Genomic DNA, 25595 nt, shown 5'->3' with positions numbered 1-25595 from the left:
ACACCCGCCACGTTCCAAAGGATCCTTTTGCATATATTTGACAAAATGTCGATCAGCAACTTCCGCGCCTTTCTGGATGATTGGTCCATTTTCAGTGGACAAGACAACCATTTAAAGGCACTTCAGGAATGTATGGAGAGGTGTTGGCGGGCGAGGCTGGCATTAAATCCAAAGAAATGCCAGTTCATGGTTCCTCAGGGAAAACTACTTGGACATATCGTTTGCAAGACGAGACTAAAGGCCGACTTGGATAAAGTAAGGGTCATAGTAGAAATGGAAGCCCCGACGGATGTATCTGGAGTCAAGTCCTTTCTTGGGCACATTGGGTATTATAGATGATTTATAAAGAACTATGCCAGAATTGCTCTGCCTTTAGACAAGTTGACACGAAAAGGAGAACCATACATCTGGACTTTCAAGTAGGAGACTGCCTTTTCAAAACTAAAGAACAGATTGTTGGGAGCACCCATACTGGCGTATCGTAACTGGGATAGGGAGTTCCACGTCCACGTGGATACATCAAACTTTGCTATCGATGCGACGTTGGCGCAAATTGGTGATCATGGTCTCGATCACCCAGTGTATTTTGCAAGTCGATTACTGTCAAAAGCCGAGAGGAATTGTAGTACCATTGAAAGGGAGGCTCTTGGGATGGTGTATTCAGTACAAAAGTTTAGACTATTTATTGGCCACACCATTTACTTTTTACGTGGATCACCAAGCGTTGATGTACTTGGTGAACAAACCAATGATCCAAGGCAAAATCAGCAGACAGTTGTTGCTGCTACAAGAATTTACCTTCACCATCATCGTGCGACCCGGGAAGAGTCATGTCATTGTCGACCAGCTCTCCCGAATCAAGTCTGGGGAGCTACCGGAAGGGGTCAATGATGACTTTGCGAATGCACATCTATTTAGAATCGCAATTCTTCTGGAATGGTACAAATCTATCGAAGAATACCTGTCAACATCTCAATTTCCAAGAGAGATGTCGCCAGGCGAATGATGGAAGTTAGTTCTCAGTAGTCGGACGTTTCAGTTAATAAATGGTCTTCTCTATAAAATGGGTCCTGATCAAATACTACGGCAATGTGTCATGGAGGAAGAAGTGCAAAATGTCCTAAGGGAAGCACATGAAGGACCGACAAGTGGCCACATGGGACTTGACACAGCAGCACGGAAGGTTCTGCTTGCCGGGTTATGGTGGTCCACACTGTACAATGATGCACGGGAATGGGTGTTGAGCTGTGACACATGCCAAAGAGCCAACAAATTGCTCAAGAGGGACTTCATGCCATTAAACCCGTCCCACGCCTAGGAGTTGTTTGAACGTTGCGGACTAGACTTCATGGGTCCGTTGAAGGTGAGTAGGGGTCAGCACTGCCGATACATAGTGGTAGCCACGGAGTATCTAACAAAGTGGGTAGAAGCATGAGCACTACTTGATAATTTTGCAATTAACACAGCCAAGTTCTTGTCCGAACAAATCATCACCCGGTATGGTATACCTATTCAATTGACGAGTGACAGAGGTCACTTCGTTAACCACGTGATTAGATTATTGACAACAGAATTCAAAATTTTTCATTCATAGTCAAGTCCCTACTATCCACGGGCTAATGGCCAGGCGGAGGCCACAAATAAAATTTTGGTGGCCATCATATACAAATCATGTGGTGTTGAACAGGCCAACTGGGAGGAGAAGCTACCTTCGGCGTTGTAGGCCTATCGTACCACATTCAAAGTCATAATGGGACAAACGCCATTCCAGTTGATGGTTGGTCAAGAAGCGGTGGTACCGACCCAATTTATGGTTCCAAGCTTGAGAATTGCAATCGACAATAGACTAGGAGATATGGAGAGTTTACGAGAACGCCTCTACCAATTGAACAAATTGGATGAACGCAGATTAACAGTGCAATGGGCGACAGAAGTGGCACAGACCCGTCGAAAAGCGTAGCACGATAAACATTTGAAAAGGACGAGGTTCTAGCTAGGCCAACTTGTGTTGCGGTACAATAGCCATAACGAGATAAAACTAGGCAAGTTCAAGCTTAAGTGGTTGGGACCATATAAAGTGAGAGAAGTCAGCGGAGAATGGATCCATCAAATTGTGGACCTTGGACGAGCGTGAGATTCTTGAAGCCGTCAATGGATCGAAGCTAAAAATTTATCAGGAGCGACAAGGAGGCAAAGTAATAATTGCCCAATTAGACTGAGATTTATAAAAAAAAAAAAAAAAAAATGTCCCGCGGACATGGGTTCCGCGGACACGGGGGTGTCGCCGCGGTCACTTGTTTCACGAACACGTAGCCGCGAACACTTGTGTCCCATGGCAAGGGTCTTGCGGATACAACTTCTGTGGACAATGTTATAAACCTCCGCAAGAAACAACAAAACATTTAGCCGTAGGTTAAAACTTAGCCGCAGGAAAAAAGGGAACCACGTTGAGTGCCAAGTTATTTTAAGGGGATTCACAGCCATAGGAGTATGTTTCATCAGAAGATGGGAAAAAAATAGAAGCCGTGGAGGGTTAGAAAGAAATCGCAGCCATAGGAGTCTCTTAAATACATGCCATGGAGAATGTTTTCTTTGCCAGGGATAATTCGCGCAAGTAAGTCAATAGTGGGAGGAACAAGGAAGTTTACGGAGGAGAGAAGGGCAGTCTGCTGTAGCTATTGGTGTCGATAAGAGAAGCTACAGGAACCATATTTCAATACATGTCATCCGTGGGAATAAAGAATATCCATAGACAAGAGGACAACAAAGGCAATTCACATGGGAATCATTGCCACAGGAGAATTTTGCCGCGGGAGACAAAAGCGAAAAAGAGTAAGAGAAACCCTAACCATTTCTTTTAGGTACATAAAAAGACAAAGCAAGAAATTGTTATTATGGAATTTGCAGGAAAAAGAAAGCAGTGGAAAAACCAGTTAAAAGCAAACATGGAAAAGAATGCGGGTGTTGGCTTTTGGAATCCGAGTTGCAAAGCCAACAACATCCAACAGTAAGAAACAAAAAGTGCAGGCTGACCTCTCACACCTCAGTCCAGTTTGGAGGACTGAACGACAGTGTCGGAAATGGTGGAAAGAAATTGCAGATAAAGAGGTAATTAAACTAATTCTGGTACGAGCGTAAGTACATTGGGCAATACAACTTGTATTTTCCATTCGGCTGTTTGAATTAATTTTACGAACTATGATAGAATCGTACAATAGGAACAACAGAACAAGTACATTTGTTTACAAGCAACACCGCATGACAGTCTCCTTCAAATCGAGAGATTTCAGTAGGGTTTTTGGCATTCCTAGCCAAGGAGGACGGAAAGTGGAGACCAAGACTCGCAAGTTGTCACAGGAACGTAGAGTATTGGGTGAAATTAGTAGGCCACGACCTCAAACCAGAGGAAATGGAGTCTATGGTGAAGGGTGGCAAGAGCCGAGGACTGCGAAAAGATTTTATTCGGGAGGGCCACTGGAGGTGTATCATGGATGTAATTAAAAGCAGGTTGATGGGGGCAAGTCGAGCCTCGGATATAGCTTTACCGCAGATTACATTCATGAAAGGCATCACGAATGGTACTGTGTAGATTGGGCCATGGTCCTCGCTGATAGTATGGAGGAGTTTATGACACTCCAGCTCCGGACATTCTTCATGCCGCACCATGCCATCGAGTTGTTTTTGGAGGCAGCCCTTCATCAAGTTCCACTTGATGATTTTGAAGCCCTAACAAGGGGGAAGTTGGCGCTAGGAGAACCCCCAATATTCTAGTGGAGACATTTAGACATAGGTGGGACCGTAGCTGGGCAGAAGGTGTTGCAGGGGTTGGAGGTATACGGAGACACTGACAGCGGAAGGGAGGACACTACAGAGAGTAGTGGGGCCGAATCCATGGAAGAAAGTACTTTGGTGGAAGTTGGCAGCAACACGGCGGCTAGCGGGTCCACATTCTTCACCCCTCCCCAGTTGCCAACTTCAGCGCACTTGACCGTCACTTAGCTCATTCTTCCATTTGGCTAGAGACATGCGCTGGTTGTCATGACTCCACTGCCGACCGTGATAGATATGATTCCATCGATGGCCACGATAGATGTTATTCCATAGACGACCAGGACAGATGTGATTCCATCGACGGCCGCAGTAGAGGTTATGCCTTCATAGAGTTTTTTGTCAGACTCAATTGCACTAGTAGAACTAGCCGCAGAGACAATAGAGTTGCCAGTGCCAGAGTCCGAACCTCAGGTTCGATTAGATGTGATTGGCTCTGATGCTATGGTCACTATCTCTTCCTCTTTGTTGGTCGACACCCAGTGAGCCCAGCTAGTTTCGCCAGCCGAGTCAATTGTGCCAGTACAGCCAATTTCACCGGTACAACCAGCACAACCCAATGAGAGCATGCAGCCGATGTAGGCAACTCAGCCTGAGGAGATTGAGGTGATGGATAGAGGTAGTGCATTCCGATGACAACAGTTCTGACTCATTCCTGTAGAGGCAGGTCCTTCCATTCAGTCCTCGAGGCATGGAGGGGTATCCCTAGGATTAGCTGCCGTTTTAGAGCTACAGGAGGTGGGAGTACCACAGTCCAAGGATGCACCCAAAGAGGAGGAAGCGGCACCGGATGTGGACGTGGCTATCGCAGGAGAGGTAGAGATGGATATCGATGGGGACTGGACACTTGACGATGTGGCAAAGGAGGACTATGGGTCGGATGAGAATAGATGCAAGGAATACCTCAGAGCTATGCAAGTTGTGGTGGAGAAAGGACGTGTCATTGCATGCCAGGCTTTGACTCGTAGGAGAGAGTTGCATTTGATCCGAGCTTATATTCGGGGGGTTTGTCCAGAGCAGTTTCGTTCTTGCTTTGAGGATAGGGGATAACCAACAGTTGAGACACCACAGATGTTGGCTAATTGGGCCGCAGAACCTGAGTTGGGTCCGTGCAACACTCCAATGGAGAAGCTGGTGCATGAGATAGTGGGGTTATATAAAGACGTCTATTATGCTCAAAGGCGGACAAGGCATCAGAAAGGATCGCAACTGAGAGATTTGTGACAGTTGAGAGGGAGACTAGAGAGAAGCTAGCTGCTGACTTGGTTAGCCAATAGGCAGCATGGGCAGCTGAGCGCGCAGCGCTTTTGCAAGACAAGGAGATGGCCGAACAAAGACTACAGGTAGCCGAGCAGGAATTGCAGAGAGCTAAGGCTCAAGCTATGAACGCAACCCTTCTTCTGAAGGAAGTAGTGGAGGTTAATACGCGGACTCAGAAGGATTTATGCATCCGCATGGATCAAGTGTACAAGTTGTGCCGACAACAGAGCTCCTCGGGGATGCAACCTCCTCCGTAGTTTATATTCTTTCTATGTTGTATATTGTTGTCTCCTATTTTGTTAGTTTTTGAAGTTGCTTGGAGACAACTTTTCTTTTTTGGGGGGGATGATGTCTGGCAAAATGGGTAGTTAGATAGGTATCGGTGCGGCGACGGTTGTGTCATTTAATTGGCACCGTTTCGTACATTATAAATACTGTGGACACTTAGTAATTCGGCATCATTGTCATTGTTCGGAATATCATCATTATGTACGTAAAAGCATTTGATGATGAATAGAATTTTGCATTGAATATATGTTTTCTTTCCCGTTCGCCATGGGCTGAACAGTTGGGATGCATTTTGAGATAGACTTGAGAATATGATATTTTCATGGTGCTAGAATGAACTCAAGTTCTTCTGAGGCTTCTTGAGTGACAACCCTCTTGGAGTAACTAGTTTTGGGGATGAAACCACAATTGATCTTGGTAATTCCGTCCATGGATTACCATTGTCCTGTCAATCGTTGTTTTTGCTTTGAGTTGCAGTTATGATCTTTAGAGTGTTTTTGATGTAGAAGATTTTTGTTTTGGGTTGTGTTGAAGAATTGAAGGATCCTTTGGAGAAATTTGAGAAATTTCCTATGCTAGGTCATACCACATTTCTATGCGAGACCATGCAAAATTGAAAAACAGGTATAAGGGGGTTTTGATATATATGATTTGGCTGTTTGGTTGTGATTGTTCTTCAGTTGCAGGCTGTACCACATATGATATGCAAATTGCAAACTTTGAGGGCCGTGCCACATGTTGGGCCTTGTTTGCAAGGGGGCATTTATCTCATATGGTGAAGCACTTAGTTTTTGTGGGGGGTTTTACTGGATGTGGAGTTGCCCCAAGGTATCATATTATATGCATTATCTTGGTGGAGAAATGGTTGCATGGTGAATTTGATGAAAGTAAAAACTGCTGTACCTATCATATCAGCAATAAGATTTACCTGTTTCAGATTTATGTATGTTTGATTTCTTTATCTGGCTATTATACCTATACGTATTTCATGCTGTGGCTTGTTTTGAACTGATTTCTGGAGTATTTAATTGAAGTTTTAGCTTGTGTGTGTTTCCATGTGTTGGCAAGCTTTCTAGAGTGTTGTCTTGCTGCCTAGATCTGTCACAGCACTTTTTCCAATGTATAAAAAGATTTTCAAATGTCTAAAAACCAAGGTTGCATGAGTAGGCGTACCCAAATCCCTTGGACATGTACCCACCGAAGTACTGGGTATAAGTACCCACCCAAGTACTGGGTACACATACCCCATGCATTGGGTACTCAGTGGAGAGCATCATAGCTAAGGACCTGGATTAAGAATTCTGATTTTTGTTTGTGTATCAGCTTGTTGTTTATCAAGCGTAATTCAATATGAAATCAGTTTGAAACTTTGATAAATACTGAATAACAACAAACTTTCACTGTTCAAGTCAGAAGTTTGTCATTGGCAATATGTCTTTATTATATGGTTTACGATCTTTGTGTTCATGTTTAAAGTCTACGATTTACGATCTTCATGTTCATGTTTAAAGTCTACCTTCTTTGTCATGCATGTAAACTTTTATAATATATTATTAATACAAACATATTGCAAATCTGAAACTGAAAACAATATATTATATCTGCAAACTTTATTATTGTTCTTGTTTCTAAAAACCATTGTTATGACTAATATTTTCAAATTTTCTATAAATGTTAAATAATATTGTAAAAAAGTTTGACATACCCAAGTACCCCCGTTCCCTATTTTGAAAAGTAGCCTTACCTGTACCCAAGTATCCCCATGCCCGTGCAACCTTACAGTAAAAACATTTTGTAGATTGATTTGTACACTTTTTGGGTGTATGGATGAAGTTTGAATGCGCTGGGAGTTGTTTGCAGCTTTGTTCTCTATTGGCAAGCTACGTGTACTGGCTATGAATTTTCAGTGAATATCCTGTGGTCTTGACTGTCACAGCACATTTTCAAGGCATATTCAGGCCCACATGATGTTCCTCTCCTTTATTACATTGTATAATGCTGTTTTTTACAATTTGATGAATTAGTTTTGTGATTTGTCATACCTTTGGGGGTGTTTCAGCAGTTTAAATTTATATATGCACTTGTGTTAGCAATATTTTCCCTTTATCATTTGTTATGGGCTAATATTGTAATGCTTTGGATGATCATGATCATGCCATTGGAATTCATCTTTTTAATACATTCTAAATTCTAGCACTGGATGGTGGTATTGCCAGGGAGTTTATCATTGGTTTATTTCTGATACCCCATTGAATAAGTGGTATTATTGTATTTGCTTACTGCTAGACAAGTGAAAGAAGCTTATTTTCACATTTCAATATTTGTGTTAACTTTCCTACTTAGAAGTGGATGAGCCCCTTCTCACTATAGACAAGTGGAAGATGCAATTTTAATTCCTAGTAATGTATATTCTTCCCACTGCATAAGTTGTTTTGACCAGCTTGCTGTCTAATGCTTTGCTTTCAGCTGTTTGCTTTTTATTAATTCTAATCTGGAATACCGCATGGTCTCACCTTGCACTTTTTGGATGTGTGATAATAAAGTGGAAAGGAAGTGCTTTGCATCTTCATTTCAGTTGATAATACTTGAAAAAAATTGATGGTAGTTATTAGTATTACAATGGCAATTCACTGTGCTGAATGGTAGTATTGCCTGTGAGTTTTTTCTTGATTAATTGCTGATACTCATCCCGTTGAGTAAGTAGCTTTATTGTTACTGTGCACCGCTGGACAAGTGAAAGAAGCTTGTTTTTACATTTCAATAATGTACAAGCTTGCCTACTGAATAACTGGACCGTGCAATTTCAATTCATGGCAATGTATATTCATCCCGCTAAATTAGTGGTTTTGATTGGTTTGCTGTCCGCTTTCATTCCACCTGTCTGCTTTCTATTAATTGTGATCATAAAGTGGAAAGGAAGTGCTTTGCACTTTAATTTCAGTTGATGATACTTTGATACAAATTGAGGGTGGTTCCAGGTTATTACAAGGGCAATTGACTGTGCTGGAACTTTCCTTGTGCACTGAGGACAACGAATCATTATTGAACTTAGAAAATACTATCATAGCTTGTTTTACTGAGATCTCCTTGTGAAGTCCAATCTCTGTTTAGTTTGAGAGAAATCTGAGATGTCTTTGTTCAATTCTCCATCTCCGAGGCAAGAGAGGAGACAGACTTAGCCCTTTTTTGGGGAGGATGGCAACAATTCTTTGGACTCATTGTTTGCAAACTAAATACTGTGAAAGCAGTGATTTATGAAACTAAAGAGTTTTTTGAGTTTTCTGTTAATGATTGTAATCATGATACAGATACAGAAGCCAACCTACAATGCTATTTTATTTTGAAGCATAGTGGACCCTATGGAAGATTTAATTGGTTAAGAAATTTCTGTCAATTCTGATCCAAGGGCTGGCATCATGAATGAACGATGGAAATAGAACAATGCCCTTATCATTTTAACAGTTGTTGGGCATGGCTTCAAGTTTTAGTAATGTGCCAAATTGAAAATTCTTGCAATTTCATGCTGGAATTTGATTTGAATTTTGGTTCAATGGCCATTGGAATTTGGATCTCAACATTCTATGATGCACAGTGGATAAATAAAGTCAGTGATGCTTATACATATTAAGATTCAATGGTGTGTGATTTACAAAGTCAAAACTCAATATTTAACAACATATGACAAGGATTTTCAAATCCTAACAGGGCCTTGCCACTTATCAATATGAAACATGGGCTGCTGATGCAGTCAACGGGCTGTTGCCAGGTCAGTATATGCAAGCAGGCTTATGTTGTTTAAGAAGCCTGTTGACTGGAAGAATCAATAGGATAATTGGCAATAGTTATGGAATGGGCTAGTTCAATATAAAGGATGATTTGAATTTATATTCAAATGGGGGCAATGATAAGGCTTGAAAATGGTTGTCGATTCGTGTGGTCCGGTTGTCTGAAGACATTTCAGTATCCCTTCAAAATTGGCTCACTCCTAGGAGTTTAGGCAGTCCAAACAATCCGCCATTTATCTACCTACATTAAAAGATGACCTTCAGGATGTTTTGCAATTGACAGTGAGAAAATGAGTTATTTTCTCATTATGACAAATGTTAATAACTGATTATATCACATAACGGCAACTAATTATGTATTTTCACACTATTCTCTTTTCGCTTGAGCTGTTCATGGTATCTGCACAACATTTATTTGGTATTATTGAATTATTCTGTAAAATTGCAAAATTTTCTTGAGGAATTCCGTTTATATGTTAAATTTGTTTAAACTATGAAAAAATAAAAAACATGTATCTGAAGATCACTGTGTTGTAATTATGAATATTACCAAGATCTAATCATTTTCTTTGCAGACATATTTATAGCCTTTTGCACGGTATCAATATATACAAGTTGATATTTCAAACTACAGCAGAAAGTGTTTTAAAGGTGGTGTGCATTTTTCGCAGGCGATACGCTAAAATGAAATCACAGAGGAATGAGCAAAACGCAAATACCAATCAAAATGCTAAAGTAGATGAAGGATATGATCATTGGGGTGGTCCAATAGATGATGGCATACCTTCTTGATTGTGTTTATTATAGTGTGAACGCTCAAAATATTCGAATAATTTCTGTCGAGAAATTCATCTCCCTCAAGGAGGCTTTCCTCGACTTCAAGAGAAGGTTGTTATTTTAACAAATGCTACCATGTTTATGCCAACAGTTATTATCTTCTGAACAATCATATTATGTTTAGTATATAGTTTTTTAGAATTAGTATAGATGATACTCTGGTAGTTATGAATGATCGTGTGTTGCTTTTTGGTTACTAGTAGTTGTTATCTGTAGTAGTGGTTGCTCTCTGGTTGTTTCTGCTGGCAGTGTGCTGGTTGCCTACTTTTTGGTTGTAAGGGCCGACCCCCTTGTTTTGGTCGCTTTTTATTTCAAAAACAAATGCTACAACAATTATGGTGGCAGATTTGATGAATATCACATTCAATTCTATTTATCACAAGGTTTCAATAACTGTAAGTATTAACGTAGGTGTAAAAACGTTTCCATTTTAAAAATATGTTGTCCTCCAATTTGATTGAATGGATGACACTCTCACCGTAAGTATTAACGTAGGTGTAAACACGTTTCCATTTTAAAAATATGTTGTCCTCCAATTTGATTGAATGGATGACACTCATTTATGAGAACTCCAATGTGTCAAAATTGCTTTATAGTTTGCTACTCTACTCTTAAATGCTTCATGAGAACACTAAGTAAGATTATGTTTTGAATTTAAAACTCGTACAAATTAATGAAAAGTATAACTTATTGTGATATGAATATCAGGATTTAACTGTGTGATTTTGAGTCAAACTCGATGATCCATGTTTCATGAGTAGTGATTCAACATGAATCCATCTCTCATGAGAATAAATGGAACACTTAGCACTCATTGGATCTAGGTGATGCTCACAGGGGTGAAGCAGCGGGACTTCCCGGGAGGTCACCCATCACAGTACTACTCCAGCCTGAGCGCGCTTAACTACAGAGTTTCCTCCATAGTTAAACCCACAATAACTATGGAGGAAACTCTGTAGTTAAGCGCGCTCAGGCTGGAGTAGTACTGGGATGGGTGACCTCCCGGGAAGTCTCGGTGCTTCACCCCTGTGAGCATCACCTAGATCCAATGAGTGCTAAGTGTTCCATTTATTCTCATGAGAGATGGATTCATGTTGAATCACTACTCATGAAACATGGGTCATCGAGTTTGACTCAAAATCACACAGTTAAATCCTAATATTCATATCACAATTTGACTAGCTGTGGAAATTATCTCCTACTTATCAGTATAACTTATTATTTATAGTTTTTTTAAAAAATAGAATATTTTAAAAATAAATTTAGGAGGATATTTTTAAAATAATTTTAAGAGAATATTCTAATTTTTGAATATTTTAAAAAGGTAAGGTGTGTAATATTGGACTAAAAATATTAGTTTTTAAAAATAATTTTTAAAATTATATTTGTTTAAAATGTTATAATTTGGATGGTATATGCTTTTTTCTATAATTATTTATTATTATAGACTTATTTTCTTTTGGAAAGGATTTTCTAGGTATGTATGCTTGTAAATTATTTGTAGTACAATTGTTAGTTTATGTTTATTTTTATATCTTTTTAAAAGACAATTTTTTTTTAAGAAACAAAATTGACATGCTCATGTCATGTTTACACATGCACATATATAATATCAAATAACAAGGAAAAATTGTAAGCAAAGGCCAAAATAAATTATATAATGATTAAATATAAAAATGATCATATATTAGACTCTGATTTCCAATATATAATTTACATTAAAGAAACAAATTAAGAGATCGCAAGAGTCCATAATCAAGATGAGTGTTAGCAAAAATGTCGAGTACTTCAACAATATATCACATGACATTATATGTAATTTTTTTTCTACTTTTGACTAGGTTATTGAAACATCCCAAGAGTCTTGGATCAAACCATTGAAATAAATCGATAACAAGAACTTAAGGATACTTCAACCATCTTGTCAAACAATTCCAGGTGTGGCCACAAGAATATACCAAACAAAAGCTTGACGTAAGTACAATACATAGATTTATACACGAGCCAATGACTAACATAAGTTTATAGAAGTCATTACAACAAACCATTGGTTGGTAACAAATAAAAATATAATATTCTAAATATTAATACCCTTTGATAGGATCTCCAAACACTTGTTTTATAGTTAAAAATATCAAGGGGCAGACATGCTTCCATGGAAACTTTCTTGACATGAAAGATGCCCAATCTAACTTGAAGTAGACTACCCAAGTGAAATTGAAAAGAGTAAACCACACATGAAATATCAATTCTATCTATTCAACTTTTGAATATAATACATGAATTATAATACCTTAAGAACTCACAATACAACAATTACATTCATCGACATAGACAACATCCATTTACTTTAATCACATAGAATTTCACCAATACTCCCACAATCATTCAACACCTTTTTGAGCATATGAAAAAATTAACTAAGCAATAATACATAAGGTGGATAAACGCACAATAGTTCATACAAGTGCAATCAAATCTATAATAACATTCTTGTCTATGATAGTTCAAAGCGGAACACCAAATCATCAAGTCAAGGCCATCATAAATTCTTTCCAAAGAGTCATGTAAGCATAATAATTAATATCAACACTTTCAATAATCATTGGCTCAACAATCAAAGATTCACCATTTCTATCATGAGATTCGTAGCATTAGGAGGCATCTTTAGGCATTATTGCCAAGTAGACTTAGGTTTATAACTTACTCTCTTGCTATCTCCTTTTGTAACCATGGTATCTTACTATTTCCATCATTTAAACATCATAAATATACTCTTACTAATTTATTTTACATCACTTTAAATCAAATCCCTTAACACTCAAATAAGTCTTCCCAAGTAGAAGTATTTGCACTACACATGCAATTTCACCTCTTCGATGGTCTTAAAGGCAAGTTAGACCCCTTGATAAATTGATCTAAATTTACCAACTTAGATTAAATCCAAAAATTAATTAGGACCTTCAAAAAAAGTATTTAATTCAAACACAGAAGGATTGCAATTTTGTAATCAAGGTTGAGTACATAAATGTGCAAGTACAAGCTGTATATTGTCATAGTAAATCATCATATTTCTTGTGGTTAATTAGGACCTTCAAAAAAAAGTATTTAGGACTAAATTGTAATTCAAATGCAGATGTATTACAACTCTGTAATCAAGGTTGAGTACTTAAATGTTAAAAAAAACTATCCTTGTAACTACAAAGTTTTAACTTATGACATGAAGCATATAACACACATGCTTGATTTGTAGCACAAGGAAACTATTAAATCTCAACATAGATCAAGCGTTTATTTAAAAATCTATATAAGTCATAGTTGTTGAAACCTAAATATAATTTCCTACTATGGTTTCCATATCAAGACTAACAAGGAGGTGATTTATGAACGGATTTGTATATGATTTACGAAGGGATTTGTATATTTGTGCTGAGAACAATTTAGTAAACTCTATGTTGAATATACAAGCACATGGACCTAAGGAATGATCAAGCCAAAAAAATTGTAGCAAAATATAGACTCCACGTTGTCTATCTATGTAAGGGACAACAATTTCATTGAGACCATCGAATTCAAAGAAATGAGAAACCTCATGCAACCAAATTTCCGTACATTGAGGCATTAAGAAATTTGTGTTAAAAATGGGCTTAAACAAAACTCATAGGCACACAAAAAGAAGTAATTACTGCAGGAAGAATAGAATTATAGTATATCTCTTCATTCAATCATAGAGTAAAAGTAGGGTTATGACAAAATGAGTGTATCTTGTTGAATGGGTACATGTGAGTCCTAATTACATCCTCAAGTTTGCATAGTAATGTCAAAATGACCTACAAACATCCAAAGGTTTGGTTTATAGTTTGGTATAGCTACAACATGCTTGTTCATAGAAATTAAAAATTAGTAGCTTAATCAAATGACTCTTTGTATTTGTTCTAATTAGAAAAAGTGGGAGATGGCACAAACCCTTAACAACAAAATAATACCACGTTGAGTGGACAAAAAAAAGGGGTCCATAAGAAGTGAGAACCACCAACTAAAACTAAACTATCAACATAAAGAAACTAACCATCAACAAAAAATAAGCCAACAAAAACCAACACCTAACATCCATAAACCATAAACTAGAAATCAACACACATTACTCGAACAAGAACTAGGACTATTGCTTGCTCAATTCCTTAAGCTTCTCCAAGAAAGTGGTCTTCTTGAGAGGTCTAGATTAAGCCACATCCTTGGAAGCCACATCATTTTAGTCACCAATTGGAGATTCTCATCCCTTCTACAACTTTCCTCTCTATGCTTCCTCTTCAACTTGCTCTCCTCCAGCTCAACCCTAGCCCTGGATGCCCCCAATAACCTTCTCCATTTTATCCAAGGCCTTCTTATGTTGAGTCACCAATTCCAACATCTTCCCTTTCAACTGCATCTAGGATTCTTTCATGGAAGGTATGACATGCAAGATCATTTTTTTCTTCTTCCAAAGGAACCTAAGCTTGAGACCTATAATATGCTCTTCAAGAATTTCTCAATTCTAGATCTTTTCTCCAAAATCCTTCCCAACATCCCACAAGGCTTCCTCTCTCTTTCCTTTTGTCCATTCTTCCACATTACGCCCTACCTCTACCATAAACTTTAGCTTGTCAATTTTCTGCTTTGCAATTTGGAGTTGGAACAAGAGCCATTTAGAAACTTCCAGCCTATTAATGAAGATGCACAAATCATCCAACATAAAAGAAAGGGTCTCTAGGTCAATCCCTTCAAAATAATGAGGAAGTAGACTAGAAGAGGAAGACCTAAGGATATGAGGATCTCCAAGGTAGTTGAGTTGGGTTTTAGGGGAGAGGGAAGGACGAGGTTGAGGGCATATTGGCAACTAAGTTAGGGGTTGGCAACTAAGTTAGGGGTAGAATTATTAGGTGTCTAGGTAGACTTTGTAGACCAGGAAGAGGCCAAACCTGAATCATCTAAAACTTCCACTGCCTTCACCTATTGTGGAGCAATTTAAAATTTTTCCTTATAGGAGGGATTGACCCTAGTGCTAGAAATAGTAGACACTTTTTAAGGAGTCTTCTGAGGTTTAGAACTACAAAAAATAGGGGTGAACATCATATTATTAAGATTAATGGAAAGGTTAGGAGATGACCTAGCCTAATGACTCAAGTTACAATATAGTTTGCATAGTCTAAATGTCAAAGCCTAGCAAAGCGAGGCTCTTCCTTTGACTTTGGCATTAACCACAAAGAGCAATATCAATAGAAAAATCCAAAATGGATAACATAATTTGATGTTCCCTCTTAAGTGATCTAACATAGGAAACAAGTGGGAGTGGAAGTGCACATGCCTTCTCACCAAGGTCACAATACAAAGGAGAATTTCAACCAACATCTTTCAATCACCTAGGAGCTGCTCTTGCTTGAATAGGCTTTGAAGTTTGCGGATTCTATTGCTAGGGTCCAAGAAGATCCAAAAGTTGTCTTTAAAATAGTTTTTGGACTTCTATGTGGTTTTGGTCCCCTCCATACTCATCTCAGTGACAAAAACAATTGTTTCCATAACGACATTAAAAATAACTCCACTAATCATAACTTTACCATCTTCCCATGAGTCTATACATTTATGAGATAACTCCAGATGAAAATCTTGCATGTCCTCGAAATACTTCTCCATATGGCTATCAGATATAATCTTCCTAACCCTAGCATTTTTCTTGATCACATTTATCAAGCTCTATCTACTTCCATTCTTCTCCCATGCTTATAGAAAGTCAAAACCCTAAGATTTTTTTACATGTAAAATATTCATATATAAGGAATCAATCCTCAGATTGAGCTAAATTTTATGAATCAACACATTATTATGTAAATGATCCCTAGTGGACTATTGATTGTAATCTTAAGCCCTTCACTTGTGCAAGATTGTTTAAGAATCATTAGGCATTGTATTGATTATATTCTATTATTAGTGATGCACGAGCATCAAGCTTGATTTTTGAGGACCCTATGTTACGCAAGCTTAGGGTTATATTTTGGGCCCATCTGTGGACTATTCCCTATGTTTGCATATGATTGGATTGATCCTGCTTGAGTTAGAGATCTTTTGGTGGCTACTAGTAGTGTGTTCTTTCTTTGTTGGAAAAACATTGGAGATTTTTTGTGTGGTATTGTATCCATGAGAGTTAGCTTAAGAAATGTTAGATTTGGATTTTTGGATGGCATGTGGGCTTATGTGGTTTTATTTAATTTAATATGCCATGCCAAATTATGGATTTTTTGGTATAAGTGTAGAGTCTTGTTATGTCTAGAGTAGTTAGTGGTTAGCATGAAGAAGCTAGAAGCATCTTGAGTGGTGATAGCTATAAGGTAGAAGTTTGCATATGAGGATTGAATTGTATTCTTCTTTGTAAAGGCCATAACTAGGAAGGCCTTACATCTTGACATGTTGGAAGTAAATCTTATGATTATATTATGAGTATATGTGTTGTTTGCAATCCAAATCTTTGTGTTATTGATTATCTTTTTTTGTGTGGATACTTGTTGTGGGCTAGGTCACCTCCAAGTGGGGTACACCTAGCCTTGCACTATGTCAGATGGTATTAGAGAATAAGTTGATCTTGTGCTAGTTATGTGGTGGATTGATTGAATGTGGAGCCCTATATCTCTATGTTCTAAGGTGGCAGATTGTGATTTAGGCTCACAATTATAGAGGGATCACAGATGAATTATTTTGGTTATGAAACCTTGATGTGAGAAGATGGAGTTTTCCTTAACTGAATTGATTGTCAAACTATGGCAAGTTGGGAAGATGTAAAGTAGATCGTCGAGTGTGAGGCAACTGGATTCATGCAATTATATTACTGAAGTGAGGCAGTTCTACTTTGAGAGGAACTTGATGGATAAGTTGAATTAGTTTGGGATAAAATCAATGAGAAGATTGAAGAGATGATGCAATATTGTTTGAGTTATCATCTTCCAATCAAAAAGAGAGTTGTCTCACCAATTAGGAGGCCTTTTTAGAGAAGACAACACTTTTTTGACGAGGAAGAGGTAAAGATTGACTTCACTGAAGATGATCATGTATATTTTGGTTTCCATTAGCAAATGGATGGATTTGACATGAGAATTGCATAGCATCTAATTGTGGACAATGAGATTGTTGAAATTTTCATTTTTGCTAATAATTTACATATTTCTAGTATTGTTTATTTTGATTTACATATCATTGATGTGGATTTAACTGTTGCTAATATAGTTCAAGATTAACATGTTGCTACTATTGTAGATTTCGGTTTGCATGTTTTTTCTAACCTAGTTTTGGATTTTCATGATTTTTTTGGTGTGGACTTCATGTTTGAAGATGCTACTCTTATTAGTTGTGATCGGTTGTAGATATTTTTATGAATCCTTGTAATGTTTAGTTGGTTCCTATGAGGAGGCACATTGATTAGATTGCCAAGATTCATGTGATTTTGATGTTTGAACGAATGCAACATATATGGTTGATTTGCAAACATGTTCTCATGTCTTTGAGGAATTGGAAACCTTTGGAGAAGATGAAGTTGAAAGCTAATATTTATTTTGGAATTTAAGTGTGGCACACACTTTTCTATTTACCTTAGGAGTCTGATGCAGGAGCATCAATCTAAGTTTTTTAGAACCTTATATTCCACAAGCTTGGGGTTATGTTTGGGGCCTATCTCTAGACTATTCCCTCTATTCACATAATGTTTAGATTGATCCTTTTCAAGTTAGAGATATTTTGGTGGATGTTGGTAGCATGTTTTATCTTTGTTGGATAAATATTGGAGATTATTTTTGTTATCTTTGATCCATGAGAGTTATCTTATGCACTCTTAGATCTTATCATTACATGGAGTGTGGGCCTATACATATGGCTACAAGATTTTATTTCATCATATGAGTTAGTTATGTTTGTAAAATTAGGGCATATCCTAAGTATTATTTAATTTAATTTGCTAGGTCAAATTATGGCTTGTTTGATATAAGTTTAGAATCTTGTTCTATGTCTAGAGTAGTTAGTGTTTAGCATGGATTAACTAGTATTATTTTGAGGGATGATTTCTAGAAGGTAGAAGTTTGCATATGAGTATTGAGTTGTATTCTTATTTTTAATGGTCATAACTAGGAAGGCCTTATAGTTTGGCATGTTGGATATAGATTTTATGATTATATCATGAGAATATGCATTTTTTTGGATATGAATCTCTATGTTATTGATTATCTTCTATTGTGTGGTCACTTGTTGGGGGATAGGCTACCTCCAAGAAGGGTACAACCAGCCTTGCGCTGCATCAGTTAGTTTAGTAATTTACATGTATGATTAACCATGTTAGTAGGAATAGAGGGATGGATGGAGTAAGAGGGAAAGAGATAAATATATAGATAGAGAGAGAGAGAGAGGTTTGGGGAGACAACACATTAACAATTGTAGGAAACTAATATTTTTTAATGTCTCTTAATGTATTGTATGCTTCCTATGGGGTTAATAGTTCCTAAGTGGTCATAAGAACCTTAGGATCCATTTTTACTCCTTGGAACCTAGTCATATCCATTAACACACATTAGGATTCCTTATAACACATTAATCATCATATAATACACTTTAGGCTTCAAAATGTGTGCTATTCGACCCTTAATTTTCCATAAGGGGCTTTAGTGGGTCTTACATGGTTATAAGAATGATGTAGAGGAAAGGGCTAAGGACCTCTTACACAAGATAAGTTGTAAAAATTTTCTTACAAACCCACAACTTCCTAAAGTGCTCCAATGGCTTTAAAGAGACTCAAGCAAACCAACGTTACTCTAGACACAAACTAATGATATATTTGATGTACTTAGGGTATATAAAGATGGATTAAACTGGTTTCAAGGTTTCTTGACCTATCCCTTTCTCACAATGGCAAAAAGACTCCAAACTAGCCTAACGAGGCATAGAAATCAACATTTAGCTCTTTTTCTCTTCAAACACAAAAATTTCCTTGAAAACATGGAAAAATAAAACTATATTTAGATACCCTTTTGGCCAGTCTATAGCATACCTGAAGCTTAGGTATTGGTCTTTTGGATGAAATAAGAGTATTTAGCCAGTACCCCTGTAAATGCTCTCAAAAGTTGGTGATTTTACAAAGAATCTACCATTTAAACGTATCCCCAAGGTCTCAACTCTTGGAAAGTATCAAGAAATATTCTAAAGCCTCTAAATATAAAAGGAATTAGAATCAAAACATGTATAACATCAAAAAATCCAATTTGGTTGCTTCAAACCCTTATTTTGAGGGTTTCTCCAATCTCACTCTTCCAAACCTTTACAATATCAATTGGTGATTGATTCACCATTAAATCCACCATAATAAACTATTCCAATCATAAAAAGACATTGTCATTCAACCCAAACTGCTGCTGCTACACTTGTGCCATCAACTTTCAATGGAACATGCCCTACTACAAGCTATGATCACACTTTGCATTTAATCTCTTGTAAGTTTTAAGTTAGATTCATATGGTACAAGGTTAGAGATCATCATTCCATGGATTCTAGGTCTTTGAGTCCATGGAATGGTTATTAGTTACAAGAAGACTTCAAAACAAGAAAAGAAAGCTTGGAAAATTAGTCTAATATGTTGGAAGTGCAAGTACAGTAATGTAAAATGACTCTCAAACCATTCAAAATGTGTAACACAGCCTTAAAATACCCTATTGAAACTTATAGCACTATTCTATTGTTAAATCTCAATCAAAACAAGAAGTATCAATGGTAAAATAATGAATTTGTTGATCTAAACATGCATTTCATTGAATCTCAATGCTGTCTGTACACTCTAGGATCTCTTGCCCATACAATGGAGTTCCAAATAAATATGACAATAAAACCCCCAACTTATTTCAACTAGTTTGAGGGATTAGTTAAGTGGTTAAACAATAAAAACTCCATTTCCCTCCTAAATGGCATATTTGAACTTTTAAACCATGAAAATGAACTAAAACTTATTAAATTTAACTCCCTATGACTTATAACTAAGTATTTCATCCTTTTAGGATGCCAATAGAATTTCAAAACTCATAAATTCATATATAGCCTTATCCTTAACCTTCTAGGCCTATTATGCCATGTTTTGGCAATTACATTAACTATGTGCACCAAGTGCATTATTACAAGTTATTCCATCTATCATGGATAAGTCATTACATCTAATGGCCTAGTAGCCATATTACAATATTGAAAAGACCTTATAGGTCTTGTATCACCTTCAAACTCATTAGTCACCTATGTGACCCTTCTTGTCTTCAAGAGGTGCCTTGCACCAAAGAACCCAGAGGACTCATTACAACCTCTTAGGACCCATTATGACCCATTATGACATATTAGGACCCCTTGGATTATATTAAACATTATAGGACACACTTTTGGGGTCTCATGTGTCCTAATGGGTCCTAATGTGTCCTAAGGGGTCATCAGGGCACATTAGTGACCCACTAGGACCCATTAGGAAATATCAATTCCCATTAGGACATATTAGGTCTCAATCGCACATATTAGGACCCATTAGGACACAATAAAACCCATTACAAACCCTTCCATCACATTAACAATTTTAGAACACATTAATATGTCATAAGGGGTCCTAATGTCTCATAAGGGGGCTACAACTAGTCCTAAGTAGTATGATGACCCATTAGGATCCATTTAGACCCCTTCATGTATATTAGGAGAAATTAGAACACATTAAAACCTATGAATACCCCTTAGACCACCTCAAGGGGCTTATGACACACTAATGGGCCATGATATGTATTAATAGATTCTAATGTCTCAAGGGGTTCTAATTTTATCTAAGTAATCATATGACACCTAATGGCCCATTAGGACCTATTAGGTGTCATTCATCCACATAATAATTTATTACCACCCCTTAGAACACATTAACCATTATAAGACACTAATTTGTCCTAAGGGGTTGCAATGGGTCTTAAGTTGTTATTGTTAGGATTAAACCACGAGCATAAATAACAATTACATGCAAATATAATCAATAACAAAAATAATAGATCACACAAAAAAGAACACAAGACACCAAAATTTAACATGGTTAACCCAATCTCTGGTCTATGTCCACCAAACAAGTCCGATATTATTATGATCCAAAGCTTAAAACTTGATTACAATCCGTCATCCCTTACAGCTCAATACCACTACAAGAACCAAATTTTGCATCATCTCAATGAAACAATCCTTAACCCTAAGCTCTTTTACACAAGTATTTTTACTAATTTAGGGTTATAATTAATAATTACATGTTGGCCCAAAATCCTGATAAAATAGTGCCCAATTTTTTTTTTTAGGGTGATGCCCTGAGTCCCAAAGAATTTATGAAATATGTATAATACTTTCCTAATTAGTCACCACAATCTAACAATCTCCCACTTGGGGACTAATCAAGCTCCACACCAAACAACAATCTCCCACTTGGAGACTAATCTTGTTGCTATGCTGCTACTCCATGAGGCTCCCACTAGATCAAACTACCCTAGACTCTATTGTTCTTGTATTCATGTTCAGTCTAGAAGACCAACCGAAGCTAAAGATGAGTTCAACTTCTCCCTTGTTACTACCTTTGTAAACATATCTGCTAGATTGTCATCTATTTGTATCTTGTCTAGCTTTAATTGTCCATCCTCCAAAATTGACCAAATGAAATGATACCGCAACTATATGTGTTTGGTCTTTGAATGCAAAGCTGAATTCTTTGCAAGATCAATGGCACTTTGACTATTTGTAAACAAATAATCATCCTTATGAAGGTGTCTCAATTATTCCAAGAAGAACTAAAGCCATATCATCTCCTTGGCTTCCTCTCTAGTAGCAACATACTCTGCCTCTATAGTGGATAAAGCATTAATCTTCTATAACCTAGAAACCTAGCTCACAATTGCCCCATCAACATTAAAGACATAATCTGTAGTACTCCGCCTAGTATCAATATCCCCAACCAAATTTGAGTCAACATAACCTTGTAAATCAATAGTAGAGCCCCCAAAGTGTAAACACTTATTGGATGTTCCTCTCAAATATTGGAGAATCCATTTGACTGCATTCCAATGCTCAATTCTAGGATGACTCATATAACTGCTAATGACTTCCACTACATGTGCAATATTTGGTCTGGTACATACCATAACATACATCAAGCTTCCTATAGCTAAGGCATAGGGTACCTTGGACATCTTATCCTCTTCTTCTTGTGTCTTGGGACACATCTCCTTAATCAACTTCAAATGACTAGGTAAAGGTGTGCTAGCAGCTTTAGCATTCTCCATAGAGAAACGTTGCAACACCTTCTCAACATAATCAACCTGAGATAGCATCAATGTCCTATTCTTCCTATCTCTGCAAATCTTCATACCAAGGATTTTTTTTTGCTGCCCCCAAATCCTTCATAGCAAATGCATGTGCTAACTGGCATTTTAGCCCCTTAATATGATCTATGTTAGACCCAGCTACAAGCATATCATCAACATATAAACATAAAATAATGTAGCTATCATCATCCAACCTCTTAAAGTAAACACAATGATCTGAATGGCACCTATTGTATCCATGTTCATGCATAAAACTATCAAATTTTAGATACCATTGCCAAGGTGCTTGCTTCAAGCCATATAAACTTTTCTTCAATTTGCACACTAAGTTCTCTTTACCTTTGACCTTAAATCCCCATAGTTGAGCCATCTATATCTCTCCATAAAAATCACCATGAAGGAAGGCTATTTTAACATCAACCTACTCTAAATGAAAATCTACAGTAGCCACAATACTTAAAATAGTACAGATAGAAGTCATTTTAACAACAGGAGAAAATATCTCATCAAAATCATTGCCCCTTTATCTACAAATCCTTTTACAACTAACCTAGCTTTAAATTTTTTCTTACCTCCATCCTCTTCTTTTAACTTGTAAACCCACTTATTCTATAAAGCTCTTTTACCTATAGGAAACTTGCATAAATCTCATGTCTTATTCTTCAGCAAAGAGTCTATTTCATCTTCCATTGCAGACTGCCACTGAGTCTTAATATCCACCTACATAGCTTCATCATAACATTCAAGCTCATTAGCATCAGTACATAAAATTGAATACAAAGAGGGAGAAAATCTTTCTAGAGGTCTAATTTGCCTTGTTGACCATCTAAAATTTACTAGTGTGTGATATTTGTTGTTGCAGTTGTTGCACATCATGAGGAATGGCTAGAAAATCATCTTTTCAAGTATCATCTAGCACTACATAATCATCTTCTTTCTTCTCATGTTGCTGCAATAGATCTTTGTACAACACTTTCTCATTGAATATGATATCCCTGCTTCTTACAATTTTATGATTTTCAAAATCCCAAAGCCTATAACCAAATTCATTAATGCCATATCCAACAAATACACATTTCTTTGACTTAGCTTCCAACTTGGTTTTATTTTTAGAATATATGCAAGCAAATGCTTCACAACCAAAGGTTTTGAGAAAAGAATAAGTCACCTTCTTACCAGTCCATGCTTCCTCTGGAATACCACAAACCAAAGGAGTAGAGGGACCTCTATTAATAAAATATACAACAATATTGATAGCTTCTGCCCACATGTGTAAGGGCAAATTGACATGCAACCTCATGCTTGCACACTCCATTATAGTCTTGTTCATGTGTTCAGCCACTCCATTTTCCTGTGGAGTCCTTGGAATAGTTTTCTATCTATGAATACCATTAGTGGAGCAATAATCTTCAAATTCAGGACTGTAATACTCACCACCATTATCAGATCTTAGAAATTTTAATTTCTGATTAGTCTCATTTTTAACCAAGCATTTCCATTTCTTAAAAGTTTGAAATATATCAAATTTTTGTCTAAGGAAATAAACCCATACTCTTCTAGTTGCATCATCAATGAATGTAACATAATAATGAGAGCCACCAAGGGAAGATACTTGAATCAGTCCCCATACATCGGTATGCACAAGTTCTAATTTCTCCTTTTTATTTTCCTTCCTAGTCTTCACAAAATTCACTCTCTTTTATTTTCCATACACACAACTTCCACATAAATCCATATTAACACATTTTAGACTTGGTAAAACATTCTTGGAATGAAGTACTTTCATACCTTTCTTACTCATGTGCCCAAGTCTGTTGTGCCACAGTGCTGTATCAGAATTTATAGCAGCTATTTGTTCTCCCTACTTAACTGCAACAACTATTCCTGAACATTCATTTTTCTCTAAAAAAATTAAAGTAGAAGGAACAATATGACTTATACAAAGATATAAGGTGCCTACTTTCACACCTTTTGCTACTACAAGGGAAGCTTTTGAAACCTTCCAATTTTTATCATTAAAAGTAACTACACAACCCTCATCACCGAGTTTCCCTGCTATAATTAAACTTTTACTTAGCATTGGAATACGTCTTACCTCATGTAGTAGCCAATGATTCAGATTCTGCAACTTAATCTTAACTTTTCCCTTTCCAACAATCTGATAAGGTTCATTATCCCCCAAATAAAAAAGTCCAAAATCCCCTTGGACATAATCAATAAAATAACCTCAATGGGGTGTAGCATGAAATGAAGCACTAGAATCTAAAACCCATGAATCATCAACACTTTCTAAAGATAGAAGCAAAGCATCCTCTTCATATTTTTTACTTACCACATTTTCCTCCTTGTCTCCATCTAGTTTATCTCCTTCATTTTTCTTTTGATTCCAACAATCTTTCTTTCTATGCCCTGGTTTTTCATAGTACTAGCAGTCATTCAGTCCTCTTGATTGAGACCTCCTCTCCTTTGACTTTCCTCTTGATATCTCACAATTTTCAAAATTACTTCATCTCTTAGTTGTTCTGCCTCGACTTTGTGTGTTCAAAGCACTTCCTGATGTAGATCCACCCGAGGTTTTCCTATGGGTTTCCTCACTCAAAATAACACTAGTCACATCATCATATTTTATGGGACTAGATCTAGGAATAGAATTACTCACAACCATTACCAAGCCATTCCAGCTTTCAGGCAAAGAACACAAGATTAAGAGAGCCCTAATTTCTTCATCAAAATTGATACCCACATAAGATAATTGACTATAAATAGTATTAAACTCATTTAAATGATCTGCAATAGATCCACCTTTTGTCATTTTTATATTGAATAAATGCTTCATGAGAAATACCTTATTTGAAGCAGAGGGCTTTCTATATAGTTTTGCTAGGGTTTGCATCAACTCTTTTGTTGTCTTCACTTTTGTAATATTAAATTTTATCAGTGGTGCCAGACATAATCAAATGCTTTCAAGTACCTTTTTGTCTAAAAAATCCCAATCGTGATTTGACGTAGATCCCTAGTTCTTGGTTTTTCCTTCCAATGGCTTTCGTAAATCCTTCTGATAAAGATAGTCTTCCATTTGCATATTCCATAACTACAAGTTTTTCCCATTAAACCTATCAACCCTCAGCTTACCCTCTTCTACCATCGCTCCCACTCAATTGTGAGACTCCCACTCAACCATGAGACTTTCCTATATAGTATAACTAGAAAAAAACCCCGC

The 25595-nt window shown here is 37.0% G+C and overlaps 1 protein-coding gene across 2 annotated transcripts in view; it reads left to right on the top strand.

The window, feature by feature from the left end:
* LOC149561460 (uncharacterized) overlaps positions 1-10374 on the top strand; it is a 78081-nt gene extending 67707 nt beyond the window's left edge. Inside the window, exon 2 of one of the 2 annotated variants that reach the window (XM_089825164.1) lies at positions 9833-10374. In XM_089825164.1, coding sequence (XP_089681290.1) covers positions 9833-9953 — 121 coding nt within the window. In that variant the 3' untranslated portion in view covers positions 9954-10374. Of the gene's footprint in view, positions 1-9736 lie in introns of both variants that reach the window. The other variant, XM_089825163.1, reaches the window with a different exon arrangement.
* Positions 10375-25595: the final 15221 nt, after the last annotated feature.

Source organism: Cupressus sempervirens, chromosome 4 (assembly GCF_028749045.1).
Source record: "Cupressus sempervirens isolate cs-2001-9-10 chromosome 4, ASM2874904v1, whole genome shotgun sequence".
Taxonomy (NCBI): Eukaryota; Viridiplantae; Streptophyta; class Pinopsida; order Cupressales; family Cupressaceae; genus Cupressus; species Cupressus sempervirens.
The sequence above is the reverse complement of the archived record's forward strand: the minus strand, read 5'-3'. Positions and strand labels throughout refer to the sequence as shown.